At 39.5% G+C, this 18,038-nt stretch overlaps 1 protein-coding gene across 3 annotated transcripts in view; it reads right to left on the reverse strand.

The window, feature by feature from the left end:
* The window catches only part of CWC22 (CWC22 spliceosome associated protein homolog), a 50,235-nt gene that overhangs the window by 12,982 nt on the left and 19,215 nt on the right, over positions 1–18,038 (reverse strand). For all 3 annotated transcript variants that reach the window (XM_034785682.1, XM_034785680.1, XM_034785681.1), the window contains exons 7-14: positions 15,829–15,997; positions 15,225–15,278; positions 14,247–14,382; positions 13,940–14,146; positions 13,754–13,816; positions 12,675–12,767; positions 10,590–10,671; positions 8,141–8,201 (exon numbers count right to left, since the gene is read on the reverse strand). In XM_034785682.1, the coding sequence (XP_034641573.1) occupies positions 8,141–8,201; positions 10,590–10,671; positions 12,675–12,767; positions 13,754–13,816; positions 13,940–14,146; positions 14,247–14,382; positions 15,225–15,278; positions 15,829–15,997 (865 nt within the window). The remainder of the gene's footprint in view (positions 1–8,140; positions 8,202–10,589; positions 10,672–12,674; positions 12,768–13,753; positions 13,817–13,939; positions 14,147–14,246; positions 14,383–15,224; positions 15,279–15,828; positions 15,998–18,038) is intronic.

Genomic DNA, 18,038 nt, shown 5'->3' on the forward strand with positions numbered 1-18,038 from the left:
CGCTTATGTCAGCATCATTTATGTTGAGCTGACATAGGTGCCCCTGAGCGACATAAATTATACCGACAGAAGTGGTAGTGTAGACAGCCTAGAGTCACAATCTGCTTTCCAGTTTCCCTCTGCTCCACTGGGGAAGGTAGACTTGTGCAGAAGTGAGATGGGGGAATGGGATATAGCTTCTTTCCTCTCTGCATTGCTATCTGGGTAGCTGTCATACAGGCGTATGGGGGCACCTTATACCTCCTTACTCCCTTGCACAATTGTGTAAACGGGTCCACAGTCTGCCCCTGTAGTAGCAACTTAAAAACCATTTATAAAGAATAATTAATATTAAGATAACAGAAGCAAACATTTTCATATAAATGGACAGTGCATTTAACAACTCTGCACTTCGTTCAATTTAGTTAACATTTTATTTTCCCATAAGATTTAGTTCATTAACAAAACAACAACAACAACAACAAAATAATGATAGTTGTTCCCAAATACATTATGTTTTAAAATGCCAACTTTGTAGATTTTTTCAGATGTCTGATCTAAATCTTATGAAGGATCTGTCTAGCTGTTTAGATCATAGCATTTTAATAGGATGACTTGTCAGACTTGTTAACACACACAAAAAAGAGACTGCACGCTAAAAGTAACAATTAGACTGTCAGTCATACCTCTTTAGCAATTAGTTTAAATATATTTGCCTCTTTAGGCTAATTAGAAATCTTAGGAAAAACGGAATACACACATTTATAGTTATTTTCTCAAAACTGAGAAGTCAGAACAAAAATTTCCCCCAATCAATAGAGAATAAATATATTTAATACCACTGCAATTAAAAAAAAAAGTCTAAACACATTTACACTTTAAATTTGGTAAGTCTTATATTAAATCTGTTGTAATGTGCTCCCATTTGTACCATTCCTTCTATCATGAAATCCTAAAAGAAACATTTTTGCCCATTACACAGTTCAAATACAGAAAACAAACTAACAAAAATAATAAAGGCATTTATTCAGTGTTAAACAAATAACATTCAGCAAATACTGTACCAAAAAAGCTAACTTACAAATCTGTTTAAGGCCATTCTTTTCAACGTAGTCACATTTTAATATATCAAGCTAACACAATGCATATTAACTTTTTTATATTACCCTGTTTTACAGTAATGCTGTAATCAGTTTTCAAACAATAAAACAGAGCAAAGTGCTGATGCTATTGCTAATAAAATCAGCACGACTTGCAAAACCAATTACTTTTTCCTCATATTAAATGCAATTACAACATTGATATCCCTTGTGGTTTACAGTAATTAAATATTTTAACATTTTAATTAAATATTACAATGATTTCTAGGAGAATATCTTGAATAACCACATGCATGAAAATAGATTTACCCACAAAGACATTCTTGCTAGTGTTATCAAAACAAGTTGAGGTTAGGTCTAGAGTAACTGTCTTCTAGATTAAAAATTAACAATCTCTGAATTGATTTAATTAATTTTTAGAGAGATGTGACAAGTTCACATAGCAATTTTAACTTCAATTATAGCTTTAAAGGTTACTCCACTAGTTTCTTTGCTAATAACACTTCTGATAATGCCTATGACACCAACAGTCTGCACTTTAAGTCCATCATTTGCTTTAAAAAGCCAGTAAATTTTAATTTTTATAGACAATTTATATACCATATAGCTCAAAGGTTTTACATACTAATGCACAAATTGCATGCCAAAGTGACTGTCATCAACATTTAAACGACAGAATACACACACCTTTCCAATCATGATGTAGCCAAGTATTTCAAAAGTATCATAGAGTTCTCAAGTCCCACACGTGAAGTGAATCACTTATTTTTGTGAAGACCTTTAGCTCCAGATGTGGTTTTGTATCATGGAAAAATCACTCTACTTGGAAGTGTCCCTGTGTCTAGGTGGTTGAAAGATAAGTTAGAAGACTCAAAAAAAAGTGCACTCTCCAAAATGCCTGCTCCACTTTGGTTCCTACAGAACAGCGGTTCTTAGCCAGGGGTCCACGAGCAGGTTTCAGGGGGGCCACCAAAATAAGTCAGAGAGTAGGGCTGGCGTTAGACAGGCTAGGGCCCAGGGCAGAAAGCCATAGCTCAAGCCCCGCCGGGGCTGAAGCTGAAGCCTGAGCAACTTAGCTTTGCAGGGTCCTGAGCAATTGCCCTGCTTGCTACTCCCTAACACCGGCCCTGGCTTTTAGTTTACTGGATATGCAGAAAAACAGCTGCTGTGGGCTCTGAAGTTTTTATACCATATGGGGGGGTGGAGGGGACTCAAAGAAAAAGGCTGCTGAGAACCCTTGCTATAGAAAAACCAACCAGAAAAGGAAACTGGGGCTAAGGAGAAAAAGACAGTTACCCTGTTCCATAACTGGTGTTTTTCAAGATGTGTTGCTCATGTCCATTCCATATTAGGTATGTGCACTAGCCACATGCACCGAAGCCAGAAGTTTTTCCCTCAGTGGTATCCGTAGAGGACCAGCTCCGGAGTGGCGGCCACATGCTGTGGTATAAGGGGTGCTGCCAACTTCCCGCACCCTCAGTTCCTTCTTGCTGGAAACTGACAGTGGGGAAGGAGGGCGAATCATGGAATGGACATAAGCAACACATCTCGAAGAACACCAGTTATGGAACAGGTAACTCTTTTCTTCTTCGAGTGCGTGCGCCGCGTGCATGATCATCGGAGAATTTTCTACCCTACCAACACCCGGTGGGTCGGCTTTGGAGCCCCCTGGAGTGGCGCCTTCATGGCGCTGGATATATACCCCAGCCGACACAGCGCCCCCTCAGTTCCTTCTTGCCGGCTACTCCGACAGTGGGGAAGCGGGGCGGGTTTGGAATGGATATGAGCAACACATCTCGAAGAACAACAGTTACAAACCGTTTTTTCTTCTTCGAGTGCTTGCTCATATCGATTCCAATTAGGTGACTACCAAGCCTTACCTAGGCGGTGGGGTCGGAGTGAGACATTGCTGTGTGCAAAACCGCTGATCCGAACGCAGCATCGTCTCTGGACTGCTGTACAAGTGCATAGTGAGCAGCGAAGGTGTGGACTGATGACCAAACCGCTGCTCTACAAATGTCCTGGATCGGGACATGAGCCAGGAAGGCAGTCGAGGATACTTGGGCCCTCGTGGAGTGGGCGGTGAGGCGCGTCGTCGGGGCACCGGCCAGGTCGTAGCAAGCACGAGTTTAAGGAAGTGTAGATTGCAACACGACTCTGCTAAATCCAGCGTCATCTCTGGCCTGCTGCGTGAGGGCGTAATGAGCCGTGAACGTGTGAACCAAAGACCACTTCGTGGCTCTGCAAATGTCCTGGATGGGAATGTGAGCCAGGAAGGCTGCCGAGGACACCTGAGCTCTGATCAAATGGGCCCTCATGATTGGCGGCAGTAGGACCTGTGCCAGCTTGTAACAGGTCCAGATGCAGGAGGTGATCCAGTTGGAAATACTCTGTGAGGATACCGGAAGGCCCTTCATCCTGTCTGCTATTGAGTTGACTTGCGGAAGAGCTTGGTACGCTGCAGGTAAAATGCCAGGGCACATCTGATGTCCAGGGTATGTAGCCTCCTTTCCTCACTGTGCGGCTTGGGACAAAACACCATGAGGAAGATGTCCTGGTTGATACGGAAGGAAGACACCACTTTCGGCAGAAAGGCTGGATGGGGACGCAGTTGAACTTTGCCCTTGTAGAACACTGTATATGGTGGCTCCGATGTCAGGGCTTTAATCTCCGACACTGGTCTCACCAATGTTACCGCCACAAGGAAAGCGACCTTCCGTGACAGGTGGGAAAGGGAGCAGGAGGCCATAGGCTCAAAGGGCAGGCCCGTGAGCCTAGAAAGAACCAAGTTAAGATCCCACTGTGGGATCGGAGCCTGGACCAGAGGGAAGAGTCTCTTGAGGCCTCTCAGGAATCTGACCAACATGTTGTGTGAGAACACTGTCTGACCTGGGATTGGTGGCTGAAAGCGGAGATGGCTGCAAGGTGCATCCTGATGGAAGAGAGAGTCATACCATGGTTCTTAAGATGAAGCAGGTAATCTAAGATAGATTGTAAGGAGGAGCACAACAGAGAGATGCTACCCTCAGACGCCCAGTGGGAGAACCTCGTCCACTTGGCCAAGTAGGTTGCTCTAGTGGAAGGCTTTCTGCTTTCCAGGACGATTTGCTGGACCTCGTTAAGAGCAGGTCCGCTCCTCCGGGTTCAACCACGCAGCATCCACACCATGATGTGGAGGGAGGAGAGACTGGGGTGTAGGAGGCTCCCGTGATCTTGCGAAATCAGATCCGGTCGGTTGGGAAGGAGCCAACAAGAACAAAGACTGTTTTTGTCCTGTGGGATTTTTCAGCCTACTAGCCTTGGTTTAAAATTCAAACATGCAAACACCACTTGTACATGAGGCTCCCCGAAAAGGTCACTGTTCCAAAGCCACTCCCCCCACAGTGAAAAGCATGAACAAGTTGTATACTGTTATACTGTATCCCATACTGAACTGTAAAATAAATCAATTCTACCAGTACTAATCTAAATAAATTTTTTCTGAGTAGTATTTGACCAACTATAAAGCTGGTTGAAAACCATAAAAAAGGAGTAACTGAATAAGTTATTTAACTCATACCAGTAAAATTGATTGAATAATATATTTTGCCAAGTACTATTCAATCAACTCCAATTACAGATCTTTTTTCCTTTGCTGTCTTAACTCTTTCTATATTATTTCTATTGTAAATCATGGCAGATCTTTTTCCAATTTGTCTTCAGTGTGTTTTTTCTTATTTAATCTCTCACCTTCATCTTTCTTTCACTTTCCGTGCATTGTGCTCTCCACCTCACCATGTATTTTCTGTCTCACTTTTGTTCTCTTAAAACCAATCTCTAAGGGTATGTCTACACAGCTACTAGACACCCATGGCTGGCCTGTGTTAGCCAACTCGGGCTCATGGGGCTCAGGCTGTAAGGCTGTTTCACTGCTGTGTAGACTTCTGGGCTCAGGCTGGAGCCTGGCTTCTTGGACCCTGTGGGATGGGAGGGTCCCAAAGTCATGGGGATTTTCTTCGGGGTCACTTTAATAAAAAGTTTGGGAACCACTGTACTAGCCAGAGCCTGTTATGAAAAATGGAGTCCCGTCAAACAACAAGTCTGGCTTCTGGGATGGAGAAGGGGTATTCTCCTTTAGTCTTCCTCCCCACATTTCAGAACTGCCTGGCCACTGTGAGGATATGGACTTCTCTCGACTCCACCTCTTTCCCATCTTTCTGGATGCTGAATGGGGAGCATTTTCCACTATTGTACCCTTCTCCCATCATTCATATTTTGAGTTGTCTTCCCCAGTAAACAGTCTCCGAGCCACCTTCTGCTATTACTCAAAGCTTCCCCAAACTTCAGCAGAATGAACCTGACCTGACTCTCTTCAGCTTTACTGTTGCTGCAGGAGTCTGAAAAACAGCAAAAACTGACAAAATTTGTCAGCTTTTGCTTTGTTTCAGGCTGTGGAAGCTCAGGGCAGGAGCAAAGGCACTGACACTGCCTACTGATTTGGGAATTCAGCACTGTGATGATTTCAACTCAAAAGATAACCTTCAACATCAATGCAGGCTAGGACAGGTGCTTTTTAAAAAGATGAAATCTTAGATTCTGCATTTGCTCAGTGAAGTTTTCTACTCACCTGGCCATCATACACATATTGCATCTTTGGCAATTTAGGAGTAGAGTTAGGGAAGTCAGGATGCCCTGATACACAGTATCCTCAGTGTCCTTATGTGGAGGAGATGGTAAGGGTGCTTTGGATACCCAATACACAAATGTGATTTAAACAAGCAGCTACTATGCCTGAACAACATCCTCAGAAGCCATGCTGCAAGGACTTATGAGTGTGGTAGGGTTTTTATGTAAATAGACTCTTATGAGAGGGTGCTGCTGGTGCCTGGACCATTTGCAGGTGGTTGATGGTTCTATGGAGTTGTTTGGTGATGCATTAAAGTTGGATGAATGGTTGTGAACCTTGGGGCAGTCACCTAATGAGAGTGGTATAAAAGTACACACTGTACTGTAAACTGTATTTTCTGGATTTGTTCTTAATAACTAAACTGATTTGCCTGACAACAAGATTTTTTTCTGTTCAGAATTTTCTGGTTATGCCTCTGGAAATCCCTGGAAATCATAATCCTCTACTGCTTAACATCACATTTATTCCCTACTGAATCATCTCCTACAAAATGACTTAGAGCTTCAGATAGGGGAATACACAGCAGGATCAGATAACCTCTTAGTCTCCTATTTATCTGCAAATAACCTTAATAAGAAAACATAGTAAACAGCAAAAATAATTTCTAATTATAATATTTATCTAAGTTTTCCAAAAGGGCGTCAACAGTTCCTTTTTGTCCAGAGAAAAGATATTTATATCATATCAACTTCACCTGCACTAATTGTTGCACTGATAAAAATGAGCTTCATGCATCTCTGGATCATATTTTGTTTCAAATAAAAGAGATGGTCAATAATCAACAGATAAGTAAGCTCTAGCTTAGGTATCGGAATTGTGACTTTGAAGTTCAATGCATGAAAGAGGTACAATCTCACCTCTGACTAAATACCTGTCTTGGAAATTACATGGCTATTTAGATCCTGCCCACCGCTTCAGGATCTGGTTTCATAGTCAAACAGCAATTTCCTTTTCAGAAAACAGAGCAGTCAAATGGATTTTAGATGTACTATCTGCACCCAAACAGTTAGACGCTCTTCAAGTTTCCATCAAAACAGCCATACTTGGAGAGGATTGCTTAATACAGTACATATTGTTCAAACAAGACTGTGAAAGCAACAAAACCTTTTTGTAAAGCATCCCCATAAAAACAGAATACAATTCCATCTTTTGAAGCAATTGTGTTGAATTTCTAGCTGAACAGATAAAATCAACAGCTATCCAGAAACCTACTAAAAAAATCTTCCTTCAGAGACATTCTCTGGCCTCTAAGTTGTAGCCGTTCTATAGTAGTAGTTTTGTCATTTGTGGCAAATGACAACATTTCAACAGTTTGTATAACAAACATTTTTATAAATAGAATGACATAACTTTATAGTTAAAAATGTATATTGAAAAGAAGGAATTTCACCCAACTATCTAAACTGCTAACCAGTGTTCCCTCTAATTTTTTCTGTTAATGAGCGGAATGAATTTTGTTATGTGCACCATAACAAGGTAATGTGCAGATGTGCATCACCAGTAGAAACAAAAAACCTAGATACAACGTATATTTTTAAAAAGCTACCATAGGGATAATTACTTCCAGACAGGACTGGTTAGGGATTTTAGAACTCACTACTCAAAAGTATTACATTTAAGTATAATAGAGAAATAAAAATTATGAAATGCAGTCAAAAACTAAAACACACTTTGAAAGAAGTACCACCACCACCACAAGTATGTGTTAGAAGGGGAGTGTCACAGAGAGAGAGAGAGAGAGAGAGAGAGACCGTGCGTGTGTGTGACAGAGAGAGACACCCGCTGCCCCTTGAAGTAGATCAGCACTCAGCAGTCTGAAGCCCGCTTATTGAGACACAGCGACAGCTGCCAGCAAGCTCCTTCCAGCCTGAGCCCTGTTACCTCCACACACTATGTGGAGAGGGGGTACAGGGTGGGGGACACCCTGACATCAGCATCTCCCCTCTTCCCTCCCTCCCCTACTCCACATAGCTAGCGGGAGGCTCCTGGGAGCAGCTGGCCAGGGGCTCCACTGCAGAGGGCAAGAGCAGCACTCAGTGGGGGGAGGGACACCTGAAGTGCACTGCACTTGAAAGCTGGCTGGGCGGCCACCCAGCCATGCAGCTTAGAGGGAACTTAGCTGGTAACTGCTAAATGAGAAAGAAAAAACAAAAACAAAAAGCAAACAAACAAAAATCAAATGTCATGGTATTTGTCATAAAGATTACATAATGATCATTTTGAGAAATAATACCTGTAATAGCAGTTAATTCCATTTTATAAGTAACATGATTGCATTGTAGGTGTATATCACGTGAATATTAATTTTGTTAAAATGTTAATGATCAAATTATACTCCCTCTCCCCCTCATCCCCCCGAGAAACAGAAAGGGAATAAAAAGCAAGGCTTACTTACAGTTTGACTGTCAGGAAAGTCCATCTTCAGCAATTTGTGAGCACATTCTTCAAAGTCTAAGCTGCAAAGAAAATAGTTTGTATTCCCTTGAGTACACATTATGTTAAAAAAACACATACAGAATTATGCAGATATCAATGATGTTAAGCGTACAAACCACAGTGTTTTAGCATGATAAAAATATGATGTAATTGAACTTATTGCTGTTAAAATGCCCTGGCAATGCTAGTTTTAGCTCCTTCCAAACATAAGGGTGGTAGAGAAAATCAGTATTTGAAGTATGATGACAAATGAAATAGGGGTAAAGCTGTCTAAATCAAAACTATGATCTGCATTTTAAAGAAGACTGAATAAATTCTCCTTTCACCACACTTTAATTACTCATCAAAAGCACTGTGTTCAACAGCTTTCCTTAAAAAGTTCTCAAGCTTAAACTAAAATATTTCCAAACAGCATTCTGCTATTTAACAATTTTGCATCTGGAAAGTGAATCCAAAACCAATAAATCTGCAGACAGACTAAAAACAAGATGACTCTCTTATGAGACATTGCTATTACATCATACAAAATAGAAATACACAAAGTCTAGTAACAAACTAATATGTTAGTTCATTCTGACTAACTCCTGTAAAATACCAAAATGTAACCTCTGTACCCATACCCATATACTTTTCTGAAGTTGCTATCTGATCTTTAGCATCTCAGTTTTCATTTAAAAAATGCTGTTACTGTTATGCTGTTATGGTTACAGCTGTTATGTTGTGAAGAAATTCTAAAACTGTTGACTAAGTAACTGACAATGAGGCTATATCTATGCTACAAAGATAAGCTGCCTACATTAGGTTGACTTACAACCACCGCTTAATTATAGTAGTGGCTGATGTCCACACCACCCTCTTTCTGTCGATGATGTACGTCCTCACCAGCAACACTTCCACCAACTGAAGAGTGGCAGTGTGGGGACTGAGACCCAGGGCTCTCAACTCCACGCAGTTCCCCACCAGGAGCCCCGCTGCCCCCCAGGCCTTCTTGCCTTTCCGCACCCAGCTCGGAGCGGGGGGGGGAAGTCGCCTGGGCCTTCTCGCCTCCGTTGGGGAGATTCGCACCCGGAGTCTGGAGCCAGCTATCAATGGCTCTGCTGACTTTTGTCAATTAAACTGTGTATCGTAGACAAGTCCTGAGGAGAGTCTGAAGAGAGCTTGGAACAATAGTTCTGAGAGATATGAACTGCCTCCATTCATCTCTGTAAGGTGTTAACTCAGCTCCCCAGTAATAAATTACTGTTCACTATTTCATTCTTCATGTAGGAAAGGAGAAAGAGGATCACCCATCTGTACAATTTACTTTGAGCAATGACTCATTTTGGTACCACAAGAGGCTAGTATTTGGCAGAAACTACCAGTTCTTTTTTAACTCTCATGAAAAAGCCAAGCCCAAGGAGCCTATCAGAGTTCATGGCACGTTCAAGAAACAACGAAAGGGAGCCAAGCAACACATGCTATCATATTTTGTATATTTACACAATTTGCTCTAAGACTGGAGATTCACATGGGTGAAGCTTATTTTGTGGGCAGAGTCTGAAAAAGTACTTCTTCCCCGTACCCCCAATCTGCCCTGACTGTACTAGTGCTCCATAAAACAGAAACATGATCTAGTGTAACCTTTTAAAAGTCTTCACCCAAAAAGGAAGTTTAGAAATGTAATGTACTAAATCCTCTCTAAATTAAGAATTTAAGAATGGCCATTCTGGGTCAGACCAATGGTTCATCTAGCCCAGGGGTGGGCAAACTATGGCCCGGGGGCCACATCCGGCCCTTCAGATGTTTTAATCCAGCCCTCAAGTTCCCACCAGGAAGTAGGGGCTGGGGCTTGCCCGGTTCCATGCTGTGGCTCTGCGTAGCTCACGGAAACAACAGCATGTCTCCCTCCGGCTCCTACGAGCATCGCCCCCACAGCTCCCACTGACCCCCGCCCAGAGCCTGCACCCTTGACCCTTTCCTGAGCCCCAACCCCCTGCCCTAATCCCCACCCTATGAGCCCCTCGGTCCCAGCCCAGAGCACTTCCTACACCCCTAACTCCGCATCCTCAGCCCCACCCCAGAGCCCTCACCCCGTCCCCGCACCCCAACTGTCTGCCCCAGTCCGGAGCCCCTTCCCACACCCTGAACTCCTAATTTCTGGTCCCACCCCAGAACCCTCACCCCCTCCCGCACTCCAACCCCCAATTTCATGAACATTCATGGCCCGCCATACAATTTACATACAGAGATGTGGCCCTTGGGCCAAAAAGTTTGCCCACCCCACTCTAAAACATCTCTTCAATTTGTTTATAAGTCTGTAATATAATGATAAAGCTATTAACAACCCTGTATTCAACAGATTCAATATAAATGCATTAATTTCTAGAGGACCACACACTTTTTTCAGTATGAATTATACTGCATTTTACCTTGACTGAATAGCAAGATAAATTGTACGACGAAAGGAGACCAGATTAATTTCGGTTTGGTCATGGATCGTCACCTTTTGTCCTTGAAGGAAAAAAATTGGATATTTAGAAATTGAAGCAGAGACATACATTTTAAGAAAGTAGAGGTGTTTGCATCTTCAGTAAGCCTTCAGTCCATTATGTAATATTGTGTATAAATACATTTAGGAGCATTTAGTAGGTGCTGTAAACTTTTACAAAACACTGGTACTTGCATGATATGAGACTACAACTTAAAAAAAAAAAAATCAATCAAATTCACAAGTTATTCACAATTTTCAATGATACATGTATTAACGTCCTGATTTTGCAAAGGGCAGAAACCATATGTCTGCGCAGAATACAGACACCTGTTTATGATCTGGGGCTAACTGAGTGAACATTTTCTTTTCGTATGCTGGCTGGCTGACGTTTAGCCAACCAGAACTTGAACAGGGACTACAAAATTTATTAAAACAAAATGTTTAAACCAAAGTTTAATAAAGACAATTACTTACAGAATTGTGTGTATGTAGAACCAGACCCAGCTCCCATTGACATAAACAGGAACCTTTCCATTTACATCAATGGTAGTTGGATCGGGCCCATAGTGGATATTTGATGTCCACCAAAGGATATTTGATGTCATGCACTGGAACAGAATTAAAAAGGACTAAAATATCTAAACAGCTGCTCTGCAGGAAATTAACATCTATTTCATATGGAAGTTTTCAAATATGCAGCAGAAGTGATAACAGGCTTCTGTGAATTACCATCTTTTTCTTCAGCCTGCTACTTAGGTACATTTCTGTGTTTATTTTTTTTGTATACAACAACAACAAGCTGGTGAAGAAACGATTCCCACTGCTCTACAAACAGAATAGCGCTTTCCTTCTAGATTTTGCAGACCTACAAAGTAAACATCTAAACTTATTCTCATCCATCCTATCTTTTTCAGTAATTACATAAGACATTCTACAAAATGCACAGACACCAATACGATTGTTTATTTGGAGTAAATAACTTGTAACAATGGTCTGTACAATAAATTATCCTGTCTTGAAACTCCCTTTTTAAAAAACATTAGTTGAAAGGTAATTGCAAACTTGAATTTTGAAATTGACCTTAAAACATTCAGACAGAGCACAAATAGTACAAGGAAACCCCGCTATAACGCGATGATTGGGGTCCAAAAAATTCGATCGTGATAAATGCGGGGTCGTGATATAGCGGGGTTACAAAAATTTTACCATTTAAAGCCGGTCAGTTTCAAGCCGGTCAATTTCTCTTGGGCAGAGAGCAGGGGAGATGTGCAAGGGGCAGAGGAAGAATGAGGAGCAGCTGGGGAGGAGAAAGGCTCTTCCCACCAAAAGGAGAAGCGGGGGTAAGAGGGAAGAGGCAGTGGAGAAGGCACGTTCCTTTGTTTTTTTTTTGGTGCTTCAGTGGCACTCAGGCTGGTGGGTTTTTTTTTTTTTTTGGCGCGCTTGGAGCCACGGGAGCCACCTTATGATCGTGCTATATCCGAATTTGCATTACCGCAGGGTGCATTATAGTGGGGTTTCCCTGTATGTCCTGAACTGTTCTTAAAAATTCTTTCAGAAAAATCACAATTTTTCTACTCCCTGGTTTATATTTATAGGGATCTTTCGGGAATGCAACTGACACAATCAAACATACAAAGCCACAAATTCCTCCCTACTCCTGTTTTGCTTTCTATGGACTCCTACCCACTTCCTCCCACCTCTTCAGTTTTAGCCTTGCTGCTGCTATAATTGGTAAACACCCTCTTGCAGAGCCTGTGGGAGGATATACTCCATCAACAAAAATGAAACTTAATATGCACAAAGTGCAGTCAAAGACAAAATAAACAAATTGAAAAAAGAAAAATACGCATATTTAATCTTGAAAAAGTAAAAACAAATTTTAAATAGAAATGTGATTTTTGTTGACTGCACACTTTAAATCTCAATTGCTTCAGATAGCATATAGCAAGTTACGTTTTGAGATTTTCTTTTCTTGATCTACCACAAAAAGATCAATAGTAAATGTCTATAATCATACTCCTACCTTCTTCATCCTCTTCATCCTCTTCTTCATCCTCTTCACTGCTTCCAGCATCTTGATCTGTTTCTGAGTCACTATCGCCTTCATCGAGAATTTCTAGAAGCAAAATTTCAAAGTAAATATATGCCTAGGACTATATGCCTAGTGACACAGAGATGTGGCCCAAATACCTTGGGGTATGTCTAGTCCTAAGGGAGGAAGAGCCTGACAAAGCTGAAGCATGAAGATATGCTGCAATCGAGCTTCAACAGAAGGAAAGTCATTCTGACACAGGGCTTAGAAAAATGGGACTCCAGAGGGCCTAGATACCATAGTAACAAGTATATTAAAATATATGGCAGATAGACAAATAGAAGGATCCCCCCAAAATAGGGATGCCAAACTCAATTCAGGCATACAATGATGAAAAACTGGTGGAGAGGGAAACTTGTTGGTACTTTTCCAAAAACCTATTTTCAAAATTCCTTTCACAGATTGATTAGGCATGGGCAAGCAACGGAGGGCTCTGTGTTGAAACTCAACTCAGAGGAAAAATAATTGTGACAAAGGCTCAGGAGGAAAAGCAATGTACTCAGTGCTCTCAGGAGATGTAGAGATCCCTGTTCTTGGGGAGAAAAAGCTGCCTTACATTTACTTTACAACCAATATTACTCTTAAAATAATAGATTTCATATTTGAAAGCGGGATTGTCATTTGGAAACACAGAAGTGTTGCCAAAGAACACCCAGTAGAAAAATCTTTATTACATGTGTATTAAACTATTATTATACAAATCTTTGGGACACAAATGGCAGATTTAAAATTGTGCAACTACAACAAAGATGTAAGTAACTGACAATATTTATGGAGCACTGTAATAAGAAAAGTGTTGTCTCTCTCATTGTGCATATGTGCAGTCCTACATCATTATTTCAATAAGAAAAATTCAGCTAAAATTAAAATCAGCTTTTACCTCACTAAATATTGTTGGCAATTTTTTTTCTGCCACTACCCCCTACAAAACACTATCTTATAAACTTGCTAGAATGCTATCATATGCTTCCTAGTTTTATACCCCGCTTAAATGAACCTGATATACATACCCTTCTTAAGGGTTTTGTACTTCTCTTCATTTTCCATGAAGTCAGGATCCATCTTGAAAACATCTTTAAAATAAAAAAAAAATCTTATTTAAACTAAGAAAAAGAACAAAATTATTGCATGTTTCATCTTAAATTTGTTTTTATACAGAATGAAATTGTAAAGTTAAATTTTTACTTCTCACTTACTAAGAACATCTTCTGGGTTATAATCATCTTCTAAAGGTAGCATATGAGTAAACTGATCCTCTTCTTCTACTAGGTCTAGTCCCTCTGGAATGATTGGGTGATCCTTGAATCCATCCTTACGTACAGCAAACATAACTTCTATCATGTACTGAACGCGCATGTCAATTTTAGATTCGTGAAGAACGTGGCGAAGGCGGTCAAAGATTGCTTTAGATTAAAGAGAAAAACTAATTCTAATCTGAAGTGATCAGATACTAATAAAAAGACTACAAATTTAAAGGTAATTATACCAACTAATTATACTCACCATTAATACCTCTAGGAGAAACTTCAGTTAATTTGAGTCCACATTCCTTCAGAAATCCTATTGCTACTTCAATACTGTCATCTGTTGGTCTTTCAAGAAGCAACGTGAGCATCTCCAAACATAAAACCTCATGAGCCTTCAGGAAGAAAAATAGTAAGGGGTTTTATAAAAGCAAGAACCTCTGACTTCCAAAATTACAATCCATTTTATTGCACTATTGTTATAAAATACTAGTTGACCAAGAACTATGCTTTTTGTGACTGCTACACCTAGTTTCAGTGTGGGAAGTTATATTGCCACTTCCACATAAACTAAAGTCAGCATTTCAAATAAGGGTTCAATTCTTATATTTGCACATTATTTGTATTGGACACCACTCTACTACTCAAATATGGCTGTCCTCATTCAGTCAAGCAATGCAAGAAAATCTTTGCCATCATGAAGGTAATGGAACTCATTTTGAAGGAACACGAATATCAAACATCATTTAGAGAAATAAAATTCGGCATCTTCCTTTCATGCTCCTCTCCTTTACATTTAATGCTAAAGCTTATTTAGAGGGGAGAAAAGGAAACAACTGCTGGACACCAATTTGTTTTTAGGTGCAATTAAAGAGGTTGATATTGATCTATAAAGCCCTACATTGTTTAGGTGCTGACTATTTTAGGCAATGAGCCTGCAACCGTCTTTGCATGAACAGAATCTTATGCCTGTATAGAAGCTCCACTGCAGGCACTGGGGCTCTTTGTGAGCACTAGGATCTGCTCACGGATTCTGAAGTGCAGAGCTAGACCTTAAGAGATCCCTGCTTTCCCTAAGCAAATAGTATTTGTTTGTGGTCTTAGTTCCTTTTTCAAATAAACCTTTCTTTATTAAAAAAGTAATAAATTAAGCATCTTACTGTTCAAAGATTGCTATAAGTGTAACCTGTAGTACAACCATAACGTGTGAAACCATAACAAACACAAAATAACGTACCACATTCTGATTGATTAGATGTGCAACAAACTTTGAAGCTGTCAGACACAGTTGCTGAAAAATGAATAAAAACGGTTAAATATTCTTCAGTTTCTTCACATATGGAAAGAGCTCTCAACTAAAAAAAGACCCCACAAACCGTGTATTTATGTAAATCACAATTTAAAATTCACCGGGAAGTCCTATGGCTTGTGCGATACAGGAGGTCAGACTAGATGATCGCAATGCTCCCCCCTTATAGCCTGGCAGTCTATGAATCTATTAAAGCACTGCTGCAGGATACCGAAGCATTTATTTTAAGATTATTAAAAGGATTATACACTTTAAAATAAAAGCCACTGTTGTTGCATTAACTGAAGTTAAAAAGATTTTCAATCTTCAAACTGCAGGGCATAAGATGTGGTCAGTTTAATAAAAAGACCACCATGATATACTACCACTACTACTACAATTAATATAGTGCATTATGCCAGGTTCTGGGAAGTCAGACACATTCCTTTGAAACATACATTATTGACCACTCAGTAATAGGATAAGACACTAGTGGGATCACTGGTGCCAGTGTGGCACTGTTTAAGTTTTTACATAAGCTTTTCTTACTTACCTTATCATTTCTGCGATATCCTTTGCGAAAATTTAGAATTAGCCTCTTGAGAATCAGTTCTCCAATATTTGGAAACTTTGAATTGATAATTGCTACAACTGCTGCATAAACGTGTGTAAAGATTGGAGAGGCACTTTGTGCTTGCAAAATTGATCTAGACAGCAGTCCCCTATAAATAAGAGTACACACAAAAGTATAAGTGCCAATCATGAAAATATGAAATGATTTCATTCACCATCTACATTGTAACAGAAGCATATTCTGTGTTCCAGATAGTTAAAAGGTAACTCCAAACAGTGGTTATTTTCATACTAAAACTATGGATTATGTTTGGAGTATCGATCCTAAATCATATTAATGTTAACAACAGGATTACAATTTACTTACATAAAATTTTTAAATCAGTGATTAATTGTATGATCTGAGAACTAGTATAGTTTGTCTTTCAAAAAAATTAATCTTTCTAGTTCTCTCTTTCTGCACCTCTATCTTCCTCTTAACTTAGCCCTAAGTTACAAAAGCCATTCACTTGCAGGTAAGGTCACTTTAGAAAGGGACAAGTGTAAATATACAAAACACAATGGTTACTGTATATTGAGACCTCTCAATTGAAGATTAAACCTAGTTAAATTTCCTAGACATTTCAATGCTATTTCTACTAGCTACTAAAAAACTAACTTTTTACTAAAGATTAGGAATGATTTACACTTCCAATTAGTCTTTACAAAAAAAAAGAAAATTAAATTAAATTAAATGTGAAAGATTAAATGCGAAATCCTTTCGGAAACCCCTCTTGATAACGTTCTGGGAAAAAAGCTATTACAAGAAGAAAAAACTCTGCTTTTAATTTTTCAACTTAATTTAGAAAAACTAAAATAAGAGGCAAGAAACTCACTTTATCCTTTTTAATAAAAAAAGTGAAAGATTAAAGCTGGTTTGGGAAAACAGGGGGGGGGGGAGGGAATCTATAGTTAAAAAAATTACCCCAAACAAATACAAATTCTAGCTAACAACATGATCTGAAAGCTTGTGGTAGGTATATAATGTAATTGAAAAAAGATGAGAGCAGAAAATGTGTCACAAAAATTGGATGAGAATTATCTAATCATTACTTTTTATCTTACCATAAATTATTTTTTTTTGTAATGGTTGATATTCAAAAGGCCATTAACACCTTATAAAAATAATTCTGCTGCTACTGTTTTTTTAATTACAGTAAATAAGAAATGTGTATGAAAACAGCATCTTTGTGGCTTAAGAGTTCATCTGATCTTGTTCCTTACTCCTCAACTGAATTAATAATATTTATTTGTGACAGAATAGCCATCTCCACAGCAGTTAATTATGATAAACACAGAATTGTGACTTTTTAAATAATGAGTATAATCAAAAGCAAATGAACTTCTCAGGAACAGAAATCTTGCAATGTCATCAACCCAAAAAACAAACCAAAACCCACAACCCAATTTAAGACTAATAAAGAAAATAGTATGTTCAGCAAGACCAGAACAGTCTTCAAATTGTAATGTTATGAATTTTCCCCACATGGACCAGCAAACTTTTAAACACCGTAACTATGCTTTGAACTGACAGTTGGGGACAGAAACATTGCTTCTGAGAACATGAACAGTGAGACAGGGAGGAGATGATCAAGTGCTTATATTAACTACTTTCCTACCCACTAAAGACTACTACTGTTAGCAACTTGGCCCAGTTCAGCATAATTGGCAGACTCAGATCAAAAGAAACCCAACACGTTAATTGGGGCACTGTTGCATGTCCGGATTTAAGTGCACTGGCAAAGCTTTGAGGAAGCTAGCAAAATGTCTGCCACTACTCTAATTCTATTAGTTCCTCATTTTCAGGGACTTCAACTTCACCCAAATCATTAAATGACTAAATTAAGGTTTTGACATGAATCTAAAAGATTAAGGCACTCCATCCCTTGCCACTTCACTAAATTATGGTATCAAACAAATGCATTTATCAAATGCAGCACAATATTATTAGTACATGCTACTCATCTGAACACATTACATAAAAAAAACTATCACGATTCATATATGCTGGACTGTAATAAGAGAGTTAATTTGTCTCACACGACATATGGTGAGTACAATAGAATATGTGTGTGTCCAAAGAATGCAACATCAGACCTTAAACATTTATTTCCAGGCTAGAATTTTGCATGCCAATTTTTATCCTAAATT

This window comes from Trachemys scripta, chromosome 11 (genome assembly GCF_013100865.1).
Source record: "Trachemys scripta elegans isolate TJP31775 chromosome 11, CAS_Tse_1.0, whole genome shotgun sequence".
In the NCBI taxonomy this organism is placed as follows: domain Eukaryota; kingdom Metazoa; phylum Chordata; order Testudines; family Emydidae; genus Trachemys; species Trachemys scripta.